The 25,142-nt window shown below is 36.5% G+C and overlaps 2 protein-coding genes across 3 annotated transcripts in view; one reads left to right on the top strand and one right to left on the bottom strand.

Moving 5' to 3' along the window:
• The window catches only part of LOC5566313 (fatty acyl-CoA reductase 1), a 27,871-nt gene extending 17,038 nt beyond the window's left edge, over positions 1-10,833 (top strand). Inside the window, exon 6 of the mRNA XM_021854908.1 lies at positions 10,398-10,833. Within this exon, the coding sequence (XP_021710600.1) occupies positions 10,398-10,647 (250 nt within the window). The 3' untranslated portion in view covers positions 10,648-10,833. The remainder of the gene's footprint in view (positions 1-10,397) is intronic.
• LOC5566309 (probable pyruvate dehydrogenase E1 component subunit alpha, mitochondrial) lies at positions 10,710-25,142 on the bottom strand. Of its 2 annotated transcripts, none has more exons than XM_001650645.2 (3): positions 24,925-25,142; positions 24,270-24,332; positions 10,710-12,167 (listed from the first exon to the last, which is right to left on the bottom strand). In XM_001650645.2, exons 1-3 carry the CDS (start codon positions 24,976-24,978, stop codon positions 11,088-11,090), a joined length of 1,197 nt encoding a protein of 398 aa, XP_001650695.2. In that variant the 5' UTR covers positions 24,979-25,142; the 3' UTR covers positions 10,710-11,087. The 2 variants fall into 2 exon arrangements, with proteins under 2 accessions (XP_001650695.2, XP_001650696.2); XM_001650646.2 differs by lacking the exon at positions 24,925-25,142 and adding an exon at positions 24,459-24,813.

Here is a 25,142-nt window from a genome sequence, read left to right as displayed (position 1 = left end):
CCACAATCTTTTAGACTCACTAGGGAATAGAATGAGACTGATTATGGAAAATTTTAGCAAAAATATATGTTTTTTTGGTTAAAATATATGCTTTTGAATAACGTGCGTGTTAACTGTAATGCTTCTAAAACAATGCTTGTGGCTGGAAATTGAGATAAAAAAATTAATTTGTTATCTATGTATAGCAAAGACAAATGTTATAGATGTCCTAAACTGGATATGCACCGGTAATTAAAATTCATTTAACCATTTTTTTTCCATGATTACTTATTTTACTGCCAGGATATAGTAATCACCCTGTAGACTTGTGCGCCGACATATTTTCAATCGGCGGCGGCGTCAGGAAGTTTTTGAGCGGTGGCGGCGGCGGCGTCATCGGCGTCGCGCCGTTGGCTATATTCGGCGGCGGCGTACATCGGCGTGGGGAAAATTGAGCATAAAAATGTTTGAACATATAAATGATGAAACTGTATGTACACACGGTTTAAACAGTAAAAAGTTTTGAAAATCCCATTTTTCATATCTACTTTACATTCTTCTTCTTATTGGCATTACGTCCTCACTGGGACCTGCTTCTCAGCTTAGTATTCAATTAGCACTCCCACATTTATTAACTAAAAGCTTTCTTTGGCCAAAGTTGCCATTTTCACATTCATACGATGATACTATATGCCAAGGGAAGTCAAGCATACTTTATTTACGAAAAGATCCTGGACTGACTGGAAATCGAACCCAGACACCTTCAGCATTGCTTTACTTTGTAGCCGCGAACTCCAATCAGTCGGCTAAGGAAGGCCCCAAATCTACTTTATATTATTTATGATAAAACAGAGTTTAGTTAAATTTTTATCCATTGTAGTAAGGAATCAAAGGTTGTCCTAATATGTAGAATATTAGGAAAATTCATGTGAATAAAATTAAAGTGATATTTTCCAAATTGATAATTATTCACATTTATGCCAAGATACATTACCATACCTTATTAATCAAGCTTTTACAAACAAAGTATAACCTGAAAAAGAAGAATAATGCCAGATACAGTGCTCTTTATAAGAATTCCTAAAAGTATTTTTCCTGGGAAGTAAATCTCAGAGACAAACCCTGAAAGAATACATGTTGAAGTTGCTGGCAATCCCTGTGAGAAGTTTTAAGGAGATCTTATGAAAGAAAATTTTGGATAAATTTCTCAAAACATCCAGAAAAAACACTATGAAAAATGTCTATAAGGATTTCTGATGTTTGCTCTTGAGGAATTCTTGTAGAAATTATTTAAAATAGTTGTATTCGAAACTCTTTTAATATTATTTGTATAAAGCCAAGAGAAATAGTTGCTGGAATATATGGAAGGATCTTCTCAGAAACCCGAGAACTATCTATCAACGAGTTTCCTTGAAAATCTTCGGAAAAATAATTGCAGAATATCCTGTAGGAATAATTGTGCGAATGAATGTTCGAAAAAAAAAACCCGGATGGAAGCTCTGCAGTCATTTTAGAAAATTTTTAAAAATATATAAAATATATAAGGAATATATGGAGAAATTCCGCAAAGATTTCCATAGAAATACTTTGAGAAATTTCTGAAGTGACTCTTGAGAGAATCTCTTGAACAATTCCGGAAAAGATTTCTTATAAAAATACTACTGGAAGAACTTTTTAAGATATATCTAGAGATTTTTTTTCAGATATTTTTAACAAAATTTTATGTATTAATCCTCTAACCGTCTTAGTTCATTGTGGTCATCTTTGGGCAATTGTATTATAAAGAATTCAGAGTAAAATTCTTTAAAATCTCGCGTTCAGTATCATAAGGGCGTAACTGCAATGTTCGTTTTCTCTTCATCGATTTTATCTTTGGCTGCTAACTTGGCCGTGCGACTGCTTTTGATTCAATAGAATCTTCTCATCGTACTTTATCATACTGCATCGTTAAATCTTATGAAAATCGGATGAATTTCATGTAATAATCCAAAGAGAAAATCTACGGAGAGAAATCTATCACTATAGATATGCCTGTATGATACTAAACGCAAGAAATAATTATCTAAAAGTTTCTTGAAATAAATCCTGTAGAATTCTTAGAAGTATCTCTAAGGCTAACCCAAGGAATCAAAAGTTCAAATAAAACGGCATGTTTTGGCTATTGCAACTCACTTTATAAGTAGGTAATAAACCGAACACCATTTAACATAAAGGGCACATGACATGACATGAGTAACATATAGAATTTCATTTATCATAAAAAGCTCGATACGAGTCTAGTGGAATAGAATGTGTGTTAGGATTCTTTCATCAGTGTTACAGTGTCATTGGAACTCAAAAACTACTAAAAGTGAACTTTTTAGTTCACTGCTCAAGTAAAATACCAACCATTGATTGCTTGGGTTAAATATTTTTTTTTCTATTATTAACGAGATTTTTAGCCCTGGGCTAATTCATCTCGGGACCAACGGCTTTACTTCCCTTCCGAAGGAAGTTGTCACTATAACATCGTTGTCATGAGTGACTATCTAGGGGATGGGATTCGATCCCAGGTCCTGGGTTAAATAGTATATCGTATATTATACAAAGAAGGAAAAGATTGAGTGCATGGTGGGAGTTCAGAAAGAATCCTAGGCATAATTCCTGAAGACTACTTTAACAATTTCTTGGGCTAGTCACTGAAGAAATATTTGTTTAAATCCGTGCGGAAACTCCTGGAAAAATCGGTTTAAATTTTCTTTAGATTTCTAAACGTATCTATGGTGGATTTCCTTCCACATGAATTCCTTGCAGGATTTCAAGTATCCTATATATAGAGATAATCTATCGAAAAATCTATTGGGAAATGAAAAAACAATGGATAACTTTTGGAAAAATGACTGAAGAGATCCCTTAAGGAATCTCAGGATGGATTCCTTTGTGTAATTTCTGGTTGCATCCAAACAGGCACGTACATATGAAGTTAATTCTGAAAGAATTCTTAGAGTGATTATAAGATAATTGCATGCATTGCATAATCCTAAACCTATTTCTGAAGAAACCCTTTGTTTTTGGAAGTATTGTAACAGTTCTAGCATAATGTGAGATAACGCTCCAAAAGCCATTGGTAACCACGTGTTTAGCTGGTTGTTTCTGAGCAAATGAATGAATAAGCATACAAACCAATACCACTGGTAGGTAGAGAATGATTCTTTCTTCACCATAGAGTTGTTATATAACGTGTAAATCCATTCAAATGCTCAGAAACAACGAACTACACACATGTTTACCAATGGCTTTTAGGGCGAGATCATAAGTTATGCGAGAGTTTATTTTTATTTGAGAAATGCAAGGAATATTTTTTTAATGTTTTAGAAAGAATGCATGAAGAAATACCTATCAAGAAAAAAAAAATATGAAGAGAGATCCGATAAAATGCATAAGTCCCGGAAAAGAATGTAGTAAGTCTACAAGGAGTTCATCAGAGATTTCATATTTAAATCCTTAGTAATCCTTGAATGCCTGAAGAAACGTTTTAAGAAATTCTTTTTTTTTAAATATTGAAGTAATTCATTAAGAAATCATAAGTGGGATTGATAAAAAAACATATCGAAGAAATCCCTGAAAAGATTCCCTGGAAACAGTTTCTGGTAACAAACTCGAAGGAATTCTTGGATTACTTCTAATGTAACATATGCAGAAATTACTGGACATATATTTGAAAAATTTCTTGGAAAACCAAAGATTTTTATCTAGGGAAACATTCACATTTATACAGGAATTCTTGAATAATCTTAGAAAACTATCCTCAGAAGATTTTTTGATATGATTCTTGAAAGAATTCGTAGTATAATTCCTAGAAATTATACTGGATAACTCCCTGGAGATTTTTTTGGAGAAACCCATTGACGCATTCCAAAGTAATGTTTAAACATTTCCGAGGGTATTTATAAAAAATATTAATAAATTCGTTGAGCTGCAATAATTATCGGCGTGAAAACCCGAAATCGGCGGCGTGACGTTGATCGACATATGGCGCGCCGCCGATGCATCAATCGGCGTCGGCGTAATGCAAAATGGATCGCCGGCGTCGGCTTAGCGCGGCGGTGCACAGGTCTAAATCCATATACACACTTTTGACCATCTACACACCTTTGATGATTCTAAGATATTTGATTTTATTTGAACTCCTCGTAACATTAGGGCAAGTATTACTGCTCGTTTTTCTGTGTTTTTCGTCAAACATTTCATTTTATATTATTTCAGGTATTTGCTCAAAGCTTTTTTTCGGATGCGTTAATTTCTACAGGAATTCATTTAATGATTTACTTCCTAACAAACTCCTCCAAAAAAGTAGCTCAAGATCTTTAAGAATTCAATCGGGACTTTTCTAAGGATAAACCCTGAAATGTTTTACAGAACCCATCCAAATATTCATTTAGTAATTTCTCAAGGGTCACTCCAGGTATTTATACAGAAGTTCTTGCATTGATTTCCTTTGGACTTCGGCCAAGATGTCCGTTTAGATATTGTCGAGAATTCAGCCAGTAGTTTTTCTGAAGGAAATACTTGGAAAGCATTTGACAGATTCCCGAAAATAATGTGCAGGAATGAGCGGAGGAATGAGGGGTTGAATGTGGTTTGAAATATTAGTGAAAATTTTTTTGATTCATGTATTTTTTTTTCTACAGAAATTACTCGAAAAATGTTTGGAAAAACTGCAGAAATTATCCATGAATAAAATGCTGGAGAAATTCCTGGGCAAAATTTTTGAGCCATTTTAGAGAAATCCAAGGTTGAATTTATTTGGAAATTTTTGGAAACGCCTTCAAACGGATAAGGGGAGAAGAAATTTTAGTGATTGTTACATACCCAAGAAACATTTACCTATTTTATAATCATTTATTAAGCAATTTTTCACAACTACATACTGAATAGTTGCTTTATTATATTACTTTGCAGCTGCTACGCACACATTGTTCAAGCAAATCTGGCGAAATTATTAAGCTTCTTATCATTTAGTGACTGTAATCATATATTGTAATGATGTTTATTCAGTTTTCACATAGCTTAATAAGGATTGATGATTTAACAACGCTAGTTTAACAAACTACATTATTGCAGTTTAATTCAGCATCATGTTTAACAACATTTTAATTATTTTCAAGTGAAGCCTTTGTTCAGGCGTTGTTCACACACATTTGGAGAGGTTATAAAGCGTATCGTTGTATATTGACTTTATTCTACAACTTCAAAATCGCTTTATAAGCATTCATCTCAGCTTTTATTCAACTGCCACAAAATTGATTGAAAACAAATAAATGACTAAAATAGCTAACTTGTATACATCATATGCAGTGTATACGTTTACCATGAATTAATAACCACACTTTTAATAATTACCTGAATACTGGATTCAAACTCGAGACCTTCACATCGTCAGCGGTATACCTTGCCATCTGCGCCATCCTTGAATTCATATATCAGCCTTCCAGTGCCCAATATAAACCTCTTGTAGCTGATTATTGATCATGCTTGAGCTTCTATTCAACAATAACTAATCAACACGTGCTATGCTTATCAACAACTGAATAAGCGCATTACTTCTGCTGCTGTTCAGTACTGATGCGAGCTGAACTCAGTCTGCTATTTATATCGCACAGTGAGAAAAATTATTTCAATGCCGGTCAAAAATAAAGTTTATTCACAAAGTAAAAACAGTCTGAAATGATTAACCGAATTTCGTAATAAGTTTTAACTTGTTAAAACTTTAATTGAATTGTTCATCTAACTATACTAAAATTCATTTATTAAATGTATAATATTTCTACTAGGTCAATATTTTAATTATGTGTCGTACTTTTTCCATCTATTAAACATTATACAAATATAAAATATATTTCAATCAATAACCCTATGTCAGAAGAATGATTCAAAATATTTTCTAAACATAATTGAATATTGTATTGAGAAAGCATCAGTTATTATTGTATCCAACATGTTTTTATATATTAGTTAGTTAGTGGCGAATTCGCCAAGGGCGAAAAGCCACTCAAATAAAAATAAATAATAATAATATTAGTAAGCTGAACATTGCAATATATTAGGAATACAACGCAATTTTTAGATATTTTGTCCATTTTTTAAAAATTTGGCTATGGTGTGACCTCTTTTGTAAAGCTTCTTTGTTGCTGAACAATGTGTTTAGTAATCGTTATTTTGGACTTCTTTGGATGACCTGCTCGGATGATATATCTATGTTGTATTAGGATTTTATAAAATACCTATTCAGCTTTTAATCATGTTCATGTTAAACATGGAAACAGCTGAAGTGCGAAACAGCCAAGACGTTAGTTCGTCTCCTGTACATCTGTTTACACAACTATATTTGTTTGGTGGAATATTGGCTCTTTAATAGAAGGAAAAATGACTTGTTCAGCTCATTAGTAAAACAATCTTGACAAGTCGGCAGAGATTCATTGGAGAAGTTTAATAAGTGTTGATTCTACTATTATTCATTCAAATGAAACATGTTGAACATTGACTTAAATTTGGATCTAAATACCATCTTCTCAGCTCTTTGAAGGGCATTTTTTCAGCTGTCACCATTATTCAACAATAATTAACTATGTATGTTTATTTGTGACACTTGACTGTAAGTTGGGTAACCACTTTCATGTAACTATCGTTAAATTATTATTTATACTTCGATTATCACTAAAAATGTTATGATTAGTAACTTTTTCCGATATCAATAACGTCACAGATGATGATCACTACATTTGGAAAAAATAAATTTTGATATTTTTAATCCAATGTGATTCGAACTTTACCCTCGTTGATCCATTACGTCGTCATTACGTTAATCCATCCATCGCATACACGTCTGGGATTTGATTTGAAAAAACATTTGAAACATTTGAAAATAACATAAAAAGACATAATATGTTTTGCTTGAATAAGAGCATACTCATATACTGTTATTCACATTGTTTATAAGTTTTACTAATCATGCTGGTCAACATTTTAAGTATTAGACACTGAAACTTTTGTACGATTTGTTGTTAATCAAATTTTCAATATGCTACTAAAATGATGGCTACAACCTATAGAAGCTTTTAATCAGTCAATTGTTAAACTTCTTATGTGTTGTAGAACAAAAGCTACTATATTTGCATTTTCGGAGGTTTATTCAGCTATTATTCAAAACACAAACTGCAAGTGGAATAACAGCTTTTTTATAAGCGGAAATTAATTGTATTCAATTAATGATTCAACTAAAAATTTGTTCAGCAATGGTTGCTGCTATGCAGCTTGTATTAAACACGTAAGTATCTTAAAAGCTACTAATTGTTCCTTGGGTACTTCATTGCAGCATCGACCTACACTGAATGCATAGCGGACTTTGGGGCAAGTGTGCCACCCCTGCTTTTTATAAAAACTACAATATATATTTTCTCTTTGAGCTAAACAATATGTTCCCTTATAGTTCACAATACAATGATCAAAATATGATGAAAATTGCTCTATTTTTCACGTACTTACATCGACTTGTGCAAAGACAACGAAATTTGAGTGGATTTTTATAATATTTCGTTGTTTCTAAATAGCATGGTGAAAGGTAAATTATTGACAGATTTTTCTAACGTACAGTACATCGTGAAACTATTCAAATGTGTAAGTAATTGTGGCATTTGAACGAAAAAAGTATTTTGTTTTACATACGAAATCCAGTTTGGTTGAAATGTATCTTATTGGGGCAAGTTTGCCACCTATTTGGTAAACAAAAATTGTTGGAGTGAAATTTATAAAAATGTGAACATTATCAACAAAATCATAATAATAAACCAAAATGAGACACCAGTAGTAGTTTCTGAAGTATAGTAGGGGAATAACTTACATGTTTGCCCCCCAAAGTGACTTTTTCTCAAAATATTCAATAATAACATGATTTTCGGCTTATTAAGTACCCTTTTACATATCTACTTCAACATTTTACCGTTATTTAGTGGTGTTTTAGTTTATTATTATACATATTCGCCGTAATATAAGGGTAATACATATATTGTATTGAATGGAGACAAAAAAAAACCATTTTAGTTATACGAATTGATTAATAGGGAATTACGCATGTTTTGAACCTTGTTATAAAGTATCCCCTTATTACGGTAAACTTAAAATTATTTTTTAAATTATCGATTAGCGTCTGCTTGGTAAGTAATATTAATAGGAAATAAATAAAATTTTATTACAAGTAGAATTACATGCGATGTTCATTAGGTGGCCGTCTTGCCCCATATGGGTGGCACACTTGCCCCATAGTGTCGAAAAATAGGTTATTTTGGATGATATTTGAGAAGCTCCAAAACTAATACTTTTTGAAGTTATTTTCTTTTTAAATGGCTCAGTGGTTACAAAAAGATGTGAAACTTACATCATGAGGCTAAATTGATGGATTTTATAAGCTTCGGGCAAAGTTAGAGAACAATTTGCTTAAGGTGGCACACTTGCCCCAAATTCCGTTACAAAATTCGCTCTTTGGTTTTCGACGACAACAATTCTCATGCAGCTTTGAGAAACTCCATGGCAATGATCTCTATACGCCATGAACGGATTTCAGGATATACCCCTTTCTAAACCGAAAGGCAGAATAATATCCAGTAAATCGGAATATTGTAACAAAAACTTTGTCATTGTTTTGAAGTTCATGCAACCTGTAATCAACACTATATGATACAGCGATCATATATCTAAAATCATCGCTCCCTGGAAAACATAATTCCAAGCTCAGGGAGTATTTTGACCATTGACATATTGAGGTCTAAATTGTGAGTCAGGTAAGATGAGACGGTCAAGGCAGTAGCGCAACCAGGATTTGGTTCTGGGGGGGTTTTGATATCTTGAAGTTAATAATTTTTGGGAAAGTAGGAAGCCAGACCCCATTCTTGGCTCACTTCGGCAGTGGGTTTTTTTTTTTAAAAGCTAGAGCGATCATATTTGGCCACAATATGCATCTTACACCAAAGTTTCAGACAATTCTACCGAGAAAAACCCCCCATGCCAAAGTGAATCAAGGAAGTTCCCAAATGGTTCTGCACCCTATGTTTTAACAAAAAATGGGTTGTAGAGTTTTAGTATATTTTGTTTTGAATGTGCATACTTGGTTAAACTCATTGAACAAGATTAAAATACATAACGCGTGATAATGCTCAATCAGCATTTACTTATCTGTGTTCGTTGAATATTCACCATAGCATTCGATGTCGTCCCATGTTACAGTATTAGATATGCAGAAGGAGAAAACATTATCTGCGTAATTTTTTAAAACTGAAGAAACGATTCTCTGGAAATTCCATGCTCTGAAGGTCGGGAAAGTTTGCAATGTAATGAGCAAATTGAAAGATTATTTATGCTGAGGATGGGACCTTTTTCCCAATAGATTTAAATGGATGACCAACTTCTGACACAAATGCTTCAGTTAAGTTTTCAGAAAAGGCAAAACAATATTATAGCCTTACAGCACTGAACAGAATTAATTGCCCGCGGGTCGTTTTTCATATTAAAAGATCAAACTTGGAGACCTGGGTCTTGGCTTATAGTGGGCTTTTTGTAATTTGCACTGAAATTCATAAATAAGCTTTCACTCACTTCACATAATTTCACTCAGCAGAAAATTCATGATATTTCAAACACAAACTTTTTTGTCATCGTATCGTGTAAAAAATGTCTTAACTTTCACTTTGATTTTATTTGAATACAAAATTTTCACTAAATAATATAGTTCTAAAAACTAAGTTTTATTTTTGTGTTTTTGTTAAATTTGGAGATTTATTATTACTAAAAAGATTGATTTTAAAGCTACGAATTTCCGGCTAACCTATGTATTTTCAAGTTAGGATGTAAATTTTAAGTAAATCCAAGTACTAGAAGCCAAGATCCAATCGTCCAAACTCGACCATTTTGTTTTGATAAAATGACCAACTTGTACTATATTTTGTTCAGTACCATATTATAGTACAAGCTTGCAAATATTTTTGTTTTATTAACCTCTTCAGGGGTCTAAGAATTTAAAGAAAACATAGAATAAGAATGTTACTGTTAAAACCACTGAAACTCAGAGTGTTAATACGAGCCTAAATTACTGATCCATAATTGTAGAATGTTAATGAACTACAGAAATATACAAGATAAGCCGGCTCTGGGGGGGGTTTTGATCCCCAAAACCCCCCCTTGGTTGCGCCACTGGGTCAAAGTGATAAATTTCGCTGTAATTATCCGCTCGCTGTTCTGACATTAAGTGCTGTGTCTTTGCTATTCACGTGTTCATCTTAGTATTGCTTTCACCTTTCGATTATTTGTTCTGTTTCTACTATACTTCAATTCAAAAATTTTACCAAATGCAAACTACTTCTAACCCGCCCTTTATTTTTTTTCCACAGTTCAACCTTCAGCTGGCACCTGTCGGAAGAGAAGGTCGACCAGTTCTATTTCGACTGCTGGCTGGGCGTCCGGCGGTACCTGCTGAACGATCCGGACGAAACGCTGCCCAAGGCCATCAAAAAGATGAACCGGCTCATCCTGATCGATCGGATAGTGAAGGCAGGCTTCGCCCTGCTGGTCCTATATCTGCTGTGGCGGAGCTCGATTTTTCACAACTTGGAAACGCAGCTGGTAAGGCATAGCCGATAAAGGGAGATGGGGGGAAAACGAGGGACTGTGAGTGTTTTAATAAAAACATAATTTGAAGCGTATTTGTTCCATTAAAGTGTATATTCATTTTTATTTCGAACTTTTCCTTTTTCAAGGAGTAAGGAACACATGAAACAGAAGCAGAAAACTTAAATGCCTGGAAACCCGTGTTGTGTAGTGGTGTTCGTAATGAGACAGAATGTTTGATTTTCGTTGAAGTTATTAAAAACGTTATCGGTGTGTCTTTCGTTCTACCAAATGCGCAAATGGGTAATGGAGTTCGCTTTGAGCTAAATTAAAACCAACCTAGGAGATTAAACGGTATCGCCTGCTTCCATACTTTCTTCTAGTAGTACAATATCATTATTATATAACTGATGCTGGTGGCAGTTTGCGGGAATACAATCGAATGTTGTTCTCAACATTGTTCCTGACCAACCTTACATGTTGACTGCCTTGCCTAGGCGCTTGTGGGAAAGTTCGCAAGCTGGCATAACGTTTCGGATGGCTCCAGTGTTATCCGGTTTAGCGTAGATATCCGTGCACAGTTCATCCACAGGAATTTCCCGATCGGCCTTGGCCACCTTCGTAGCAGAGTCCACTTCCCCGCGGATCTTTGATTCGATTTCCTTCAGTTCTTCGGTGGTAGCCAGCTCATTAGTCAAAATCTTCTCCCGCAGCGATGTGATTGGATCACGTGTCTGGCGGACTTCGGCGATTTCATCACGGGAACGGTAGCTGGTACCAGGATCGGACATTGAATGACCCGAGTAGCGATAGGTGGCCGTTTCCAGCAGAATCGGTCCCTTGCCGCTGTTGCAATGATCAATAGCGAATTTCGTAGCTTCACGAACGGCCAACACATCCATGCCATCGACCCAAATTCCGGGGACGGTATCTCCTCGAGTGTAATAGTTAACATTAGCTGAAGCACGTTCAGCGCTGGTTCCCATACCATAACCGTTGTTCTCGCAAACGAAAATCACCGGAGTGTTCCACAGCTTGGCCATATTGTAGACCTCGAACAGCTGTCCCTGATTGGCAGCACCATCTCCATACGCAGCAATGCAAACTCCCTTCGTTCCTTTGTACTTGGCAGCAAAGGCGATTCCAACGCCCAAAGGAACCTGAGCGCCCACGATTCCGTTTCCGCCGTAGAAGTTGTGCGAGTACATGTGCATGCTGCCGCCCTTTCCACGAGCACAACCGCTCTGTCTTCCGGTCAGTTCGGCCAGCACCCCCTGCATCGAAACGCCCATCAAGTAGGTCCACCCGTGGCAACGGTACGCCGTGATGCAGGAATCTTCCGGACGCATGGCGGCACGCATTCCCACGGCACACGCTTCTTGGCCGGAGTACAGATGACAGAAACCTCGGATGATTTTCTCCTTGTACAGATTACCGGCGGCCGTTTCCATCCGACGGATCGCGTACATCTGGCTGTAGTACTTCAGCGCATCGTCCTTGGTCACGGTGACGCTCGTCGCCGGACCCTGGTCCAGGTTGTGCAACTTGAAGGCCTGGTGAGTTAAAAGAACAGACGATTTCGGTTAATGATTTTCAATAGCTTCTGATTGTGTCTGCAAATATTCGGAAGTTAATGGAACCCTTCTTTGAATATGGTGATAGGAATCGTACTATTTTAATTAGAGATGAGACTAATCAGCTACAGCAAATGAAATGTAATATGTTGTTATGTTGTTGTCAAAATGTTATTAAAAGCTAAATTTTGTTTTACCAATTTAGGATGACAGTGTTTTCTAACACAGAACACCTAGATATAAAAAAATATGTGTTTTACTGTTTGGAATGATACTAATAAAAGAATTAAAAAAGTAGAGATGAGATAAGAGGCAGATGTCCCGATATTCTTGGTTTTGTGTAAAATTGCAATCCGGAAGAATCGACTGATAGATCTTTTGGAATGAAACATGGAAGCGCCTTGAACACATGATTAAATTTCTATCAACTTAGAAGAATCTCTTGTTCCGAGAATTCAACATTATTATAGATTTGTTCACGTTATGCACATGTTGCATATGATTTTTGGACTGCTGAAATATGCAACACTGCTGAAAACACTTTGGACTGCTTCCTCTTCTTCTTCTTCTTCTTCTTCTTCTTCTTCTTCTTCTCTTCTTGGCATTATGTCCTCACAGCTTAGTGATCATTAAACACTTCCACAGAGAGCTTTCTTTGCGAAAGTTGCCGTTTTCTCATTCGTATATCGTGTGGCAAGTACGATGATACTATATCCCCAGGGAAGTCAAGGAAATTTACATTACTAAAAGATCCTGGATCGATCGGGAATCGAACCCAGACACCTTCAGCATGGCTTTGCTTTGCAGCCGCGGACTCTAACCACTCGGCTGAGGAAGGACCCCAACGGGACTGCTGAAGTGGATTTGGACTGTTGCTATTGGAAAGGAACCGTCCATAAATGACCGATTTTTTTTTTTACTTCCCCCTCTTTGCATTTTGTCACAAATACTGATACCCCCTGGAAAATACGTAGCATTTCAAGCATCCGCCCTTCCTTCACGATTTATATTAATTACTGGCAGAAATGTAAGAATAATCTAACGAGTAATTGTTTCAAACAAAGTATACAGAAAAAAGTTTTGAATATTAACAGAAGTGTAATTTGATCAATCGTGTAATGTTGCGACGCGTTTTCTTGATTCTATTGTGAATTTATGCTATGCATAATGCACATGCATGGTACCGTAGAAACGAATTAAAATCGCACTAGCCGCATTACTATTCTAGCATAAATAGCACAAAATTACACGATACGTACTGACTGAGGTTGACGCAGCTTCGGCAGTACAAGTTGGAAGCAGCAGTCTCCGCCATATCGACTGCTAGACGGCTAACAATCTGTGTTAAAATTGAAATTGGTGTGAAAATAATTCAAACTACAGTGCTGATATCAACCGAAAGGATAGCTAGTTGTTCGAAATCAGGATTACTTTGAGTGGAACTGCTGTTTATGTGATTTCTGCAACCTTGAATCATTCGACAGGAGCCAGCAATCCATGTCCTCGTTGCTGTTTGCCCGCTTTTGACAGCCAATGATTTGGATCCAGTACTGTTTGATGTTCTACGTTTTTCTTGAAGGATCTATGTGTAACAATTCAGAAATAAAATAATATTCTGGAGAAAAACGTCTCGTTATTTGTGCATCTGAAAACATATCGTCACTTCGTTGCTTAAGTTTCCTCATTTTGCCGTTCTTCTTCTCACTTCAGTAGGGAGAACCAAATCAAAACAATCAAAGCGTTGCGCGTTGTTTAAAATTTACATGGATGGAAAAAGTATTTAAATGAATTTTTAACATTGTGTAAATTTACGCTATTCTTCGCATTCCCTTCATGTGCATTAGAATTGGCGGAACATTACATGGAATTTTCTAACTGTGTAGTGCTCAAAAATAATATGGAAAACAGTCTTAACCTCTCTTGACCTTCTTGATAACTTTTTTGTTTCTTGACATTTTTTCACAAGTTCTCAAAAATCTCTTCTAGTTTATGAATCTATATCGAAATCTGTCATTGATGATCTGGTTCTAAAGATATTCCTATGTTCCTTGGGGGACCGACATTCTCCATATAGAATGTCTTTGGCGGTCATTTAGTTTCACGTCAATTTATCAAAAAATAAATAAATATGAGCTATACAAAACTAGGTGATAAGAAGCTACTCTGAAAAAATCATGCAAATCGGTTGAGTGTTCTAGGAGATATCTGAAAACTACAATATGATGTTTTTTGAAGTTTTTAAGATCTTTAATTGGCCAGCGTGGTACCAGACACAAAAATGCTCATTACTTCAAGACGACTGCACCAAATTGCTTCATTTTTTCACAACATACTATCATTAATGTATTGTTCCTAAGAGTGAATATCCGAACACGATAGGAATTCTGTGGCCTGAGATGTTTACGTGGGTTCTAAGGGGCTCTACACAAAAATCATTCTCTCTCTTTTACACTTACATAAAATTTGTAAACAACAAGGCCAGTAAACGTCAAAACCCCATACAAAATCAAAACAGTGCAGAGGCCTATAGCATGGTTGTGTTATTACTCACTAAGTTTCACAATAGTTGATAACGTTTATACAACTTGTTGGTAATCAAGGTGGGGATATAATCAACTGCTCCTACGATTTACCTCTTCAGAATTTCGGAATATCTCAGGATCTAGTTGGCCAATGAGGGTGCAGGTCGTTAGGCCGAATGCCGTTAGGCCGAAGGCCATTAGGCCGAATGCCGTTAGGCCGAAAGGGTCGTTAGGCCGAAATAAGATTTGATCAATTACTACTATGTCAAATGGCTAACGCATTCATCAGTGTTTTTTCCTTCTTTTAATTAAAGGCTTTTCTTTCTAGGTATATTTCACAGCGGATATTGTGGGCTTCTAGGTAATGCAAATTATCCTGATCTAACAACAATCGACTTGAAAATTATTTCGGCGGTTTCTAGGAAATGCAAATTATCCGGAATTATCCTGTTAAACTACCCATTCGACCTTACGGTTCATTAGAGCTATCGGCCATTTTCGGCCTAATGACCCTTTCGGCCTAACGACCCTTTCGGCCTAACGACATTCGGCCTAACGGCATTCGGCCTAACGGGATAGCACCGAGTCCTGGGTTCAAATCCCAGCCGAGCAAGTGAATTTTTATTATAATTTCACCCATAATTTGTCAATCTTTACGACGCGTAATGAGTTAATTAGTTTTGTTTGAATATTATTTTTGCAAAATTATATAAAGCTGCCGGTCGAGGGTTTTTTTTCCCTTACTTTTTATTTGTTAGGCACTCCGTGCACTTGGCCACTACTATGCCGAGTATCATATACAGAATCTATTTATAGTTCTTATTTCTATTTCTCTCATACCGAGCAGGAAGAGGAGAGTGCTGTCGTTGGTCCAATCCATATCCATATCGAAATCCATTGGTGTGCAGTGATTCATTTTGCCATGTTTATGTGTCGTGTGAGGCAACAGCCTACAAAGAGGGTCAGTGTGTCTCAGTCAACGTCCAATAGTGACGAAGGATGAATGTGTTCTTCAGGTTGAGGGGTTAAGCAAACTTATTTTTTGTTCAAATTAAATAATTTTGGTTTCCAGTTTCATACAGGTCAAATTTAATGTTAAGTGGTTTTGCTATTGTAACCATGTAAACATAAAACATGTTTACAGCTGAACATGTGAAAAGAAATAATCAAAATCTGTGTTTAGATTAATAACAGTAATGAGCGTTGTTAATGGAGTAGATTAATGGCATGATACAAAATATGTCATAACATACAGAACATAATTTTTGTCATATAAGTGGGTTGTACATTTTTAACTAAGACAACAAATTTCAGTAAATAGGATTAACCAAATATCGTAATTTGGTTTGGACCTTTGTCATTATTATCCAAATTCAAAACCGTCCAGGTAACTGGGATAAGATAAAGAAAAAGTCTCGATTGTTATATTTAAAGTTTTATACAATAAAATATTTTTTATTATTTTTTTAACTTAATTTAGTTATTCTTCCCCATACTGAAATATTCTTGCAAAACTCGTAATGAAATAATGAAATAATACAAATGCTCATTTTCAAATTACTGAGTCATTTAAAAATTTAATGATTTGCATGGATTTTGTTAAAATTCGCAATTATAATCCTGATTTAATCAAAAGCATTGATGTAACTCACTAAATAAATATTAAATATACTGTTGAACTATGATATTGGTAATATTTTTCAAATGAGCATATTTTATTCTATGTAAGAAATAGAGCTTCAACTAAAAATTTAAATAAAACTGAAACGATTGATTATATGTCTTCTTAACAAATGGTTTTGCAAGTCGTTTTAGCGATTTTTATTAAATTTATTAAACTTAAATTTCTATTTATATTCTATTTATAACGCAAAAAAATATTTTAATTTTAAGTTCAATGACTCAAACTTAAAAAAGTCAATACAAAAATATCTGGTTTTCTAACTTTTTCGGCGCTTCTTTTTCACCGACATGATTCAAAATGCTACGTCCATTACTTGCGACCCTTCTTCTTCTTCTTCTTGACATTACGCCCTCTCTGGGACAAAGCCTGCTTCTCAGCTTAGTGTTCTTATGAGCACTTCCACAGTTATTAAGGCCGGAGATTTTTTTTTTCCTGTTTTGGAGCGTCTTGCTGGGTAGTGCTTCGTGAAGCCCAAGCAGGACAGTTCGGTTTTGCGTCGTCCGATAGATTTTGCTCACGGTTTCGCGCTTGGGAAGGCCCAAGCAAGACGGTTTGTTTTCGGGACGCCAAGAAGTTTTGCTGTCAGTGTCAGTTTTGTGTTCAGTCGAGAATGGATTACCAACTGGTGAGTTCGTTTCATGCTTATGATAGCACATTTTTTCTTGAAAGCGTAATTTTTATGTAATATTAAAACAAACTTTGTATGGTTCGTCACTATAAGTGTCGGCATTATGCTTTTTTCTTATACAATTTCAATATACATATATTTTTCTCTTTTTGACATTATTAAAAAGGGATGGTACACAAATTATGTCACGCTAAATTTCAACTTTTTCGACCACCTCCCCCCCCCCCCTTTGTCACACTTTTTGTATGAGTCCTGCGAAAATTTTGTAAGGCATGTCACGCTTGGATCAACCCCCCCCCCCTTGGAGCGTGACTTTTTTTGTGCATGATCCCAAATTATCTTTTGAATTGTTCGACATTGTGAATGTTGACGTATTTTCTAAAACTTCTACTCATATGTAATTTTCAAACAAACTATGTATGGTTCGTCACTACAAGTGTCGGCATTATTCCTGTTTCATATAATTTAAAATATATACATGTAATTTTCAGTTTTCATCATTAATAAAAACGTTTTTTGAATTGTTCAGCATTTTAGATGTTGACGTATTTTTTAAAACTTCTACTAAAAACTTCTCGAGACAAAAATACAAAACTAGCTTTAAATATAAGCCATATATTTCCCCCTTGTCCATGGATCGCATCACCGACCAGAGGTGACTCCCAGATCTTTTCCTCTCTCACAAATAAACACCCTTCCTGTGGTGATTGTGGAGATGCAGAGGTATTCTCGGTCTCTAGAAGCAACAATCATTACACCCCAAACAATCCACATCCCAACTGACTGTAAGGACTTGGCCGGCGCCGTTATTGATCAATAAAATTAGATCTGCTAAAATTGCACTTCGAGAGTAAGCAAAAACTCCCATCCCTTATTCATTTGGATCGTAGTGCAATTCTTACCAGTTCCGATCAATCACGGAGTAGCAACCATTGACATGTACAGTCAGTCTATGCTATGCTATGCTATGCTTATGAGCACTTCCACAGTTATTAACTGAAAGCTTTCTTCGCCAAAGTTGCCATTTTCGCATTCGTATATCGTGTGGCAGGTACGATGATACTTTATGCCCAGGGAAGTCAAGGAAATTTCCATTACGAATAGATCCTGAACCGACCGGGAAGCGGAAAATTCAAAAATAGATTTTTTTTGTCATAATACAGTAAAAACCCGATTTTGTCAGCCCCTCGATGAATTTTAGGCTGACAAAATGGGGAACCTGAAAAAATCGGGTCACTTTATTTTGTTCCTGTTTCTCAAATTTTGACGTGTTACATGGTTACATGGACTTTTAAGAGGGCAATGGACATGGGCGTAGCCAGTTTTTTTTTATCAGGGGCTCCCCCCTCCCTTATATTGGTAATATCAATTTATAACACTGAATAAAAAGCATTGCCATTGCCCCTTCTGGCTACACCCATGCGTTCATGACATCAAACATCATCATCAATTTCAATGTAAACGTGGTAAAACATGACGATAACAATTTTTTGACAAGTTTAAAATAGGCTGACAAAATCGGGTCAAAAAACTGACAAAATCGGGGGTAGACAAAATCGGGTCAATATGTATTCGATCACGCTAAATAATAGCGTGACTTAATAACATACTTGTTTGTCATCTCAGGGGTAACAAACTTTTTTGTCGAAATGTTTGTTAGATCTACAATTACGATATTTCTCGCATGTAGTATAATTAGAACTGTTATTTTATTTTGTACAACGTTTTGGTTAGACCTTTCTCAGGGTCTCAATTGTTATTGACTGTAACAATTGAGTCCCTAAGGAAGGTCTCAAACGGACCGAAACGTTGGATAAAATAAAATAACAGTTTTTATATTTGTCAAGCCAATCCAACGCCAAGATGGTTACATTGTGCATTTATTCTACACACTTCCAAATACAGTAGTTTTTCGGTTTGATCACGTCCCTAAAAAAAACCTTGAATTTGAACCGTGAGTTTGGCGAAAAAAATAAATGTATTACTTTTATATAAAATTGATAACATCTGTGATAATAGAAACAAAATGAATAATTTATCATGTCTCAATGAGTGTTTAGTGGTTTGTTATATTATTAGAAATAAAATGGAACAAAAAGTCATTGGTTCATAATATTCTTCCTCATAGAGGCAATCTATGATTAACACAAGATAGTTTAGATTTCTAAGCCCCTCTAACTTATCAGATTTCTCCATTACATACTTGGTGTCTATTCTTCTTCTTCAATCGAAGACTATTCTGCTTTTTAGAAGAAACTTAACTCATATAGCGCTAGAAAGCGTTGATAAGGGCAAATAAAATGAATTTTCAACACGCTGAGACCAATTCTCACAAGAAGCGTGATTAAATCGAAATGAAGACCATGATAAAATCGAGCGTGAAATTAGCGAGTAGCGATTAAAATGGGTGATGCTGAAACCGAACAACCACTGTATTTGCCCAACTTCAACAAAACTGTTTGTTGAATGGAATGACAACATTGTTAGTTTGAGAATCCTTGTTTATTAAATTGACAAAATAAATTTTAAAACGGAAATGTCATTTTGAATGAGACGTTCCATGGCGTTTTCAACAGCGTTCTTGATGGCAAGACGAAGTTTACCGGGACCACTAGTTAGGCTTCCAACAAAAAAGCAATAAGTATTTCAAAAGATATTGTTTATTCTTTACACTGCTTACGACGGGGATGAGTTCGGACGAATTTGTCTACCTCGGATCATTGATAACGTCGGATAACAACTGCGGCAGAGAAATTCGAAGATGTATCATTGCCGGAAGTCGTGCTTACTACGGACTCCACAAGTGTACCATGTACAAGACGCTGATAAGACCGGTAGTAGAGGACTACCAAGGGCGTCGACAATCCTAGAAGAGGACCTGCAAGCACTAGGAGTGTTTGAACGACGTGTGCTTAGGACGATCTTCGGCAGAGTTTGTGAGAACAGCGTATGGAAAAGAAGAATGAACCACGAGCTTGCGCAACTCTACGGTCTGGGTTCCAGAAAGTCGTCAAAGCCGGAAGGCCTTTAATCTTGCCGGTACAAGACGAAGAGCCAACGAGCTAGGTGGTTTGACCAAGTGTAGCAGGATCTTAAAAGTGTGGGGCGATCGAGAAACTGGAGGCTGGCAGCCAGCCGAGCTATTTGGCGTAACATTGTGGCGCAGGCTATGTCTTGGAGGACGTAGCACCCTCAAAAGTAAGTAAAGGTGAGGCCAGATTCTGCTGTCACGAACTGTCACTGTAAGCCGGGATCTCAAGCAATGCTCAGTGGGACAGATTGGGGTCCTATGAGGAAAGATGGAACTCACGCCTTCATTTGGTATTTAACGTAAAAGTGATGTTCTACAAAGTTGTTCCTATTTGAGAAACCATTTTTTTGATCGGAACGGAAATTAGGGTGGCTCTCTGTAAAAAAAGATAATTAGAAAATTTTAAGCTCAAAAAATCAAAAAATTTTAAGCTGGTTTCACAAAAAAAAATCTGGCTCTAAAATTGACCATTTTAAAGCATTTTTCACAAATTGATGTAAGGTGGCCCATGAAAAATTGGTTTTGTGTTTATTTTTTAATTACAATTTTCTCAGCGAAGTTGATTTCCTATCACCTTAAGAGCTACTTAAAACGCATATTTTGAAGCCTGTATGTGTAGTTGGAACAAGGATCTTTTCATGAAGGAACTTTTATTGACTTTCTTACACATAGAGTAACATATTACTTGCCCCACGATCTACGAATGCAAAATGACAACTTTGGCAAATAAAGCTCTCAGGTAATAACTGTGGAGTGCTCATAAAAAAGAACAATAAACTGAGGAGCATGCTCTGTCGCAGCGAGAATGTAATGCCAAGAGAAAAGAAGAAAAAGAAGATTGATGCATTTTTCCGATAAAGAGTTGTAGACTTTTTTTTATGGAGATCTGTTTGATCCTTCGACCTTGACGCTTGCTCCTGCGGGAGCGGGTGACGAGGGCAGGATCAAACAAAAGTGAAATGAAAAAGCGCCGCGTTTGATCTATTGATCGAGTCGCTTGCTCTTGCGTGGGCGAGTGATGAACACTTGTTCGGGGTACAATGCGTTTATCGAATTATATCGCGAATCCGATTAGGCGTGATTATATCATGGATCGCATCACCAATAGACTGATGCAAATTTTGAAGTTTTTGCTCTCCTATGCTTAAACGGTGTTATTTATGATGAAACTCATCCTCCCAAAATTTGAAGTGATTTGGATAAAATTTGGATGTGCACACGCCATTTGAAGTTTATATGGAAATTTCTATGGAAAAGGCAAACCTTTTGTGTTCAGTCCTCTAAATGCTCGTAATAACAATCTATTGAAAAGTGAAAAAAATCTACTCATGCGAAATTTTCCCAGCTACAACTTTGCCGAAGACCACATTTTGATGGGACGTGAGGAAAAATTGTTATTATTGATAACAAAGTCTAAATCATGCTGAGATGATCATTGAATTACTTTCAGAGCAAAACTGTTTTTTTGCTGTGGAACATAGTAGCCTGGATTAATTTGATCTATTCTACCCGTCAGGAGCACCACTGTTTCCTGCTGAGTAGTTGGTTAAGCATGCAAAATACAAACCCAGTGTATAATAATGAACAGCAATTTATCCGGACGTCCAATCAAAATGCGGTCTTCGGCAAAGTTGTAGCTGGGAAGATTTCGCATGAATAGAGTTTGTTCACTTTTCCATAAAACTTTAAGAAGAGATGGGCTAAACATGAAAGGTTGGCGCTTTTCATAGTAATCTCCATATACACTTCAAATGGCGTGTTCACTGCAAATTTTTTTCCGAATAATTTCAAACTTAGGGAGGATGCTATTTCCTAAAATATAAATCGTTTAAGCATAGGGGAGCCAAAATTTCAAAATTTGCATCACTCTAATCACCAACCATTGGTGACTCCCAGATCTTTACCTTATCCCACTAACCCAATATCCTTTCCTTGACAACTGTGGAGATGCAGAGGTATACTCGGTCTCTAGTAACACCGGTTGTTTAACTAACATTCCTTCCCTTCCCCGATGACCGTAAGGACGTGGCCGGCACCGTTATTGACTTTTTAAATTTGAGCTCTCGATTTGTGCACATTGTAGAATAGTAAGCTAATCCCAAGCCCCATTCATAAATTCCCTGTGCAACTTCGATTGTTCTGGTCAATCACAGAGTAACAAACTACGAATTGTAGGTCATCTATGCTCATACTCATGCTCAAAAGAGTTGTAGACTTTTTTTTTATAGAATGTAAACATCTAAACTAATTTTTTTTTTAAATTTCAAAACATTTGGAACTCCTACAATGAAGTTTGTTCATATGACGATAGTGACTGTCTGTTTAAAATGCGAATAAAAATCGTATTCCACTTCTGCGAATCTGTAATATCACCGGATCTAGGTTAATAACTGTTAATAACATTGTTTGAAAACATCTCCCAAATTTACTTCAAGGTTGAATTTTCTGACGTGGCTATTCCTAAACTGTAGCCTTAAATAATCAAAACATCTTTACGTGATCAAATGATACTTACAGGATTTTTTTTTCATATAGACTGGAAAGTCAGCTCTATATTCAGATGGAATACTTTAAAAACTACCGTTTTAGATACGCTACATCTCCTACGGTGCATACATTACTTGTACATCGATTTTCGGTAATTAAGAATTGAATGACTGCCTTCCGTCTAGCGAATCCACGTATATGGAAACCCCAATACATCTTTGGAAAAACTGCTCCGCTGACTGAGGATTTAAATAACAGTTTATTTTGAACACAATACTTTCATCTTTTTCAGCCATGAAAACGACAGGCTGCATTTGACGTTTCGTGACAGCAGAATCTGGGCTGCATATGACGTTGATATTTATCCTCTTTGCGAGTCTCTCTCAGCTTAGAACATGTTGGATTCGAAAAGATGGCGGCGCCGCATACTGCTGAGCGAATCCGACTCGTTAGTTGGAACGACTGACAGTTGGTGAAAATGGTCCAGACTAAGGGTTTATTCATAAATTTCATAACGCTAAAAATGCTTATTTTTAAACACCCATACACCCCCTCGTTACGTATTTTGTATTAATATTATTCAAATGGGCCCTAACGCATCTGGAGAGCAAATCATCACGAAACGCACATATAAATACACATATATTCTATATATGGAGACTTCAATGCGACGGTACTCAGACGTCAAAGTCAGTTTGACATCTTCTCATAACATTCGAGTGCTTTTAGTTGTTTTTTTTCCAACCAGCGAATACCCAAACATCGAGTCATTCCATGTAGCGAAACCCCAACGAGCGAATCCTCACTGTTTTTATAAAATAATATTAATCAAAATACGTTTTTATTCACGTTTGAAGCCGAAAGAAAATTATTGTCATGCCAAAATCTTTTTGCTTGCCTCAACCTGAGACGAGACTCGCGAAGACGGTCTTCTTTTTCTGTGATTGCTGAGTTTTTTTCTTATTCCACTTTGTGTTTATACCAATTATACGCATGCTGTTCAAATCCTCACATGAACCTCTCAGCAAAAAATGATTGAGTTTGCATCACATCGAATTATAAATAGCCATTTGAGTGAATTTTCATGCCAGCAAACGTAGCAGACATTAGAAATAATTAATCTTCTGCTTAGATTTATCAGCAACTTTGGTAAAAACTGCTCCGCCGACTGTGGTTTTTAATAACAGTTTACTTTGAACACAATACTTTTCACTTTTTCAGCGGTGGGCTGCATTTGACGTTTCGTGAGAGGGGAATCTGGGCTGCATATGACGTTGATATTTTTCCTCTTCGCGAGTCTCTCTCAGGCCTCAACTATATCGACATGTGAAAAACTAATGATTGTGTTTCAAACGAAAAATGTTTATAATTCACCGGTAAAATTGTATCAATTTATAAAATATGCGCCGGTGTTATCACCGGTCCTCCATCGAGGTAAAAAAAATGCGGACTGTCACGTGAAAAGGCCTATTGTCGTTGGCAAGCTAGAGTTACCTTGCAGTTTGTAACACTTTGTTTTATATTTCGTGTGTAGTATCTGTGCCTCTCTTCAAGGGGGTGGCTATCAGATAGTTTGACCTTTTATCAAATCTTAACCGAATAATTTATATCTCTCAATTTGGTAACTATTTTATGACAAGTTTCATGTTCAATTCCTCACTGATCCATAACTTTGCAGCGACTCTAAATTGAAATAAAACACATCTAAGGAACATTGCGACAAACTCACCCTGGTTTCAAATGAAGCCTCCGTCGCATATCCGCATTGCTGTGGCTGTGCCGAAAGAATTTTCTGTAAAGAAAAACAAACAAAATACGTAAGTAGGTATTGATAAGCTCAAGCTTATAGCGGTCAGTATGTAAAAGAAAATTCAATAATCGAGATGAAGAACTTCTAAAAATAAAGCAAGCAAAACACCTTAGCCGACTCAGTGCTCTCTGTGGCCGCCGATTTGGGCGTCGCAGTCTGTGGCACCGGCTTCACTTTGACTCCAGCTTCCGATCCGAAGCGAAAAATCGTCTTCACCCACTTGGACAGCCCCATGGTCCGCGCACTAATTGCCTAAATTAATATTTTCCCAATAATCTGTTTGACCTTGGGCGATATTCGATAGAGTACAAGATAGCAGCTGGTGCCGATGGTAATGACCAAGGGCAATTCAAACCTTCGAAACACCACTGTTCTTTTAGAGTTAAACTCTGTTATGCAACCACTTTACGCGCTTGTCCATCCCTCGGTCGACTTTTCTTCATTGGAAGCAAAAATTCATAATCAAGAAATCGTCATTCCCGGAGAGAGGGGTTCGATGGGAAACGTCACCGGAAAATAATGCAAACGGGGGAATGAAGGGAAAAGCCGACTTATAAACTAGACACAAACTTACCACATTTCCAAACAGGGCACGCTGAGTGACGGATTTTACGACGTTCGAAAGCATTTTGGACAGATAAAAGCGATAAACAAACAGAGCACTTCGCACAAGATCAAGTTTGAAGGTTTCTTTGCACCGCGCACTTGGGCGACACTGTGGTAGATCTCCCTGCACGACGACGACGTCACGATAGACGATGGCAGTGGCGACGGTGGCGACCGTACGGTTGT

This window comes from Aedes aegypti, chromosome 3 (genome assembly GCF_002204515.2).
Source record: "Aedes aegypti strain LVP_AGWG chromosome 3, AaegL5.0 Primary Assembly, whole genome shotgun sequence".
Classification (NCBI taxonomy): Eukaryota; Metazoa; Arthropoda; class Insecta; order Diptera; family Culicidae; genus Aedes; species Aedes aegypti.
This window is presented reverse-complemented; position numbering and strand designations above follow the sequence as displayed.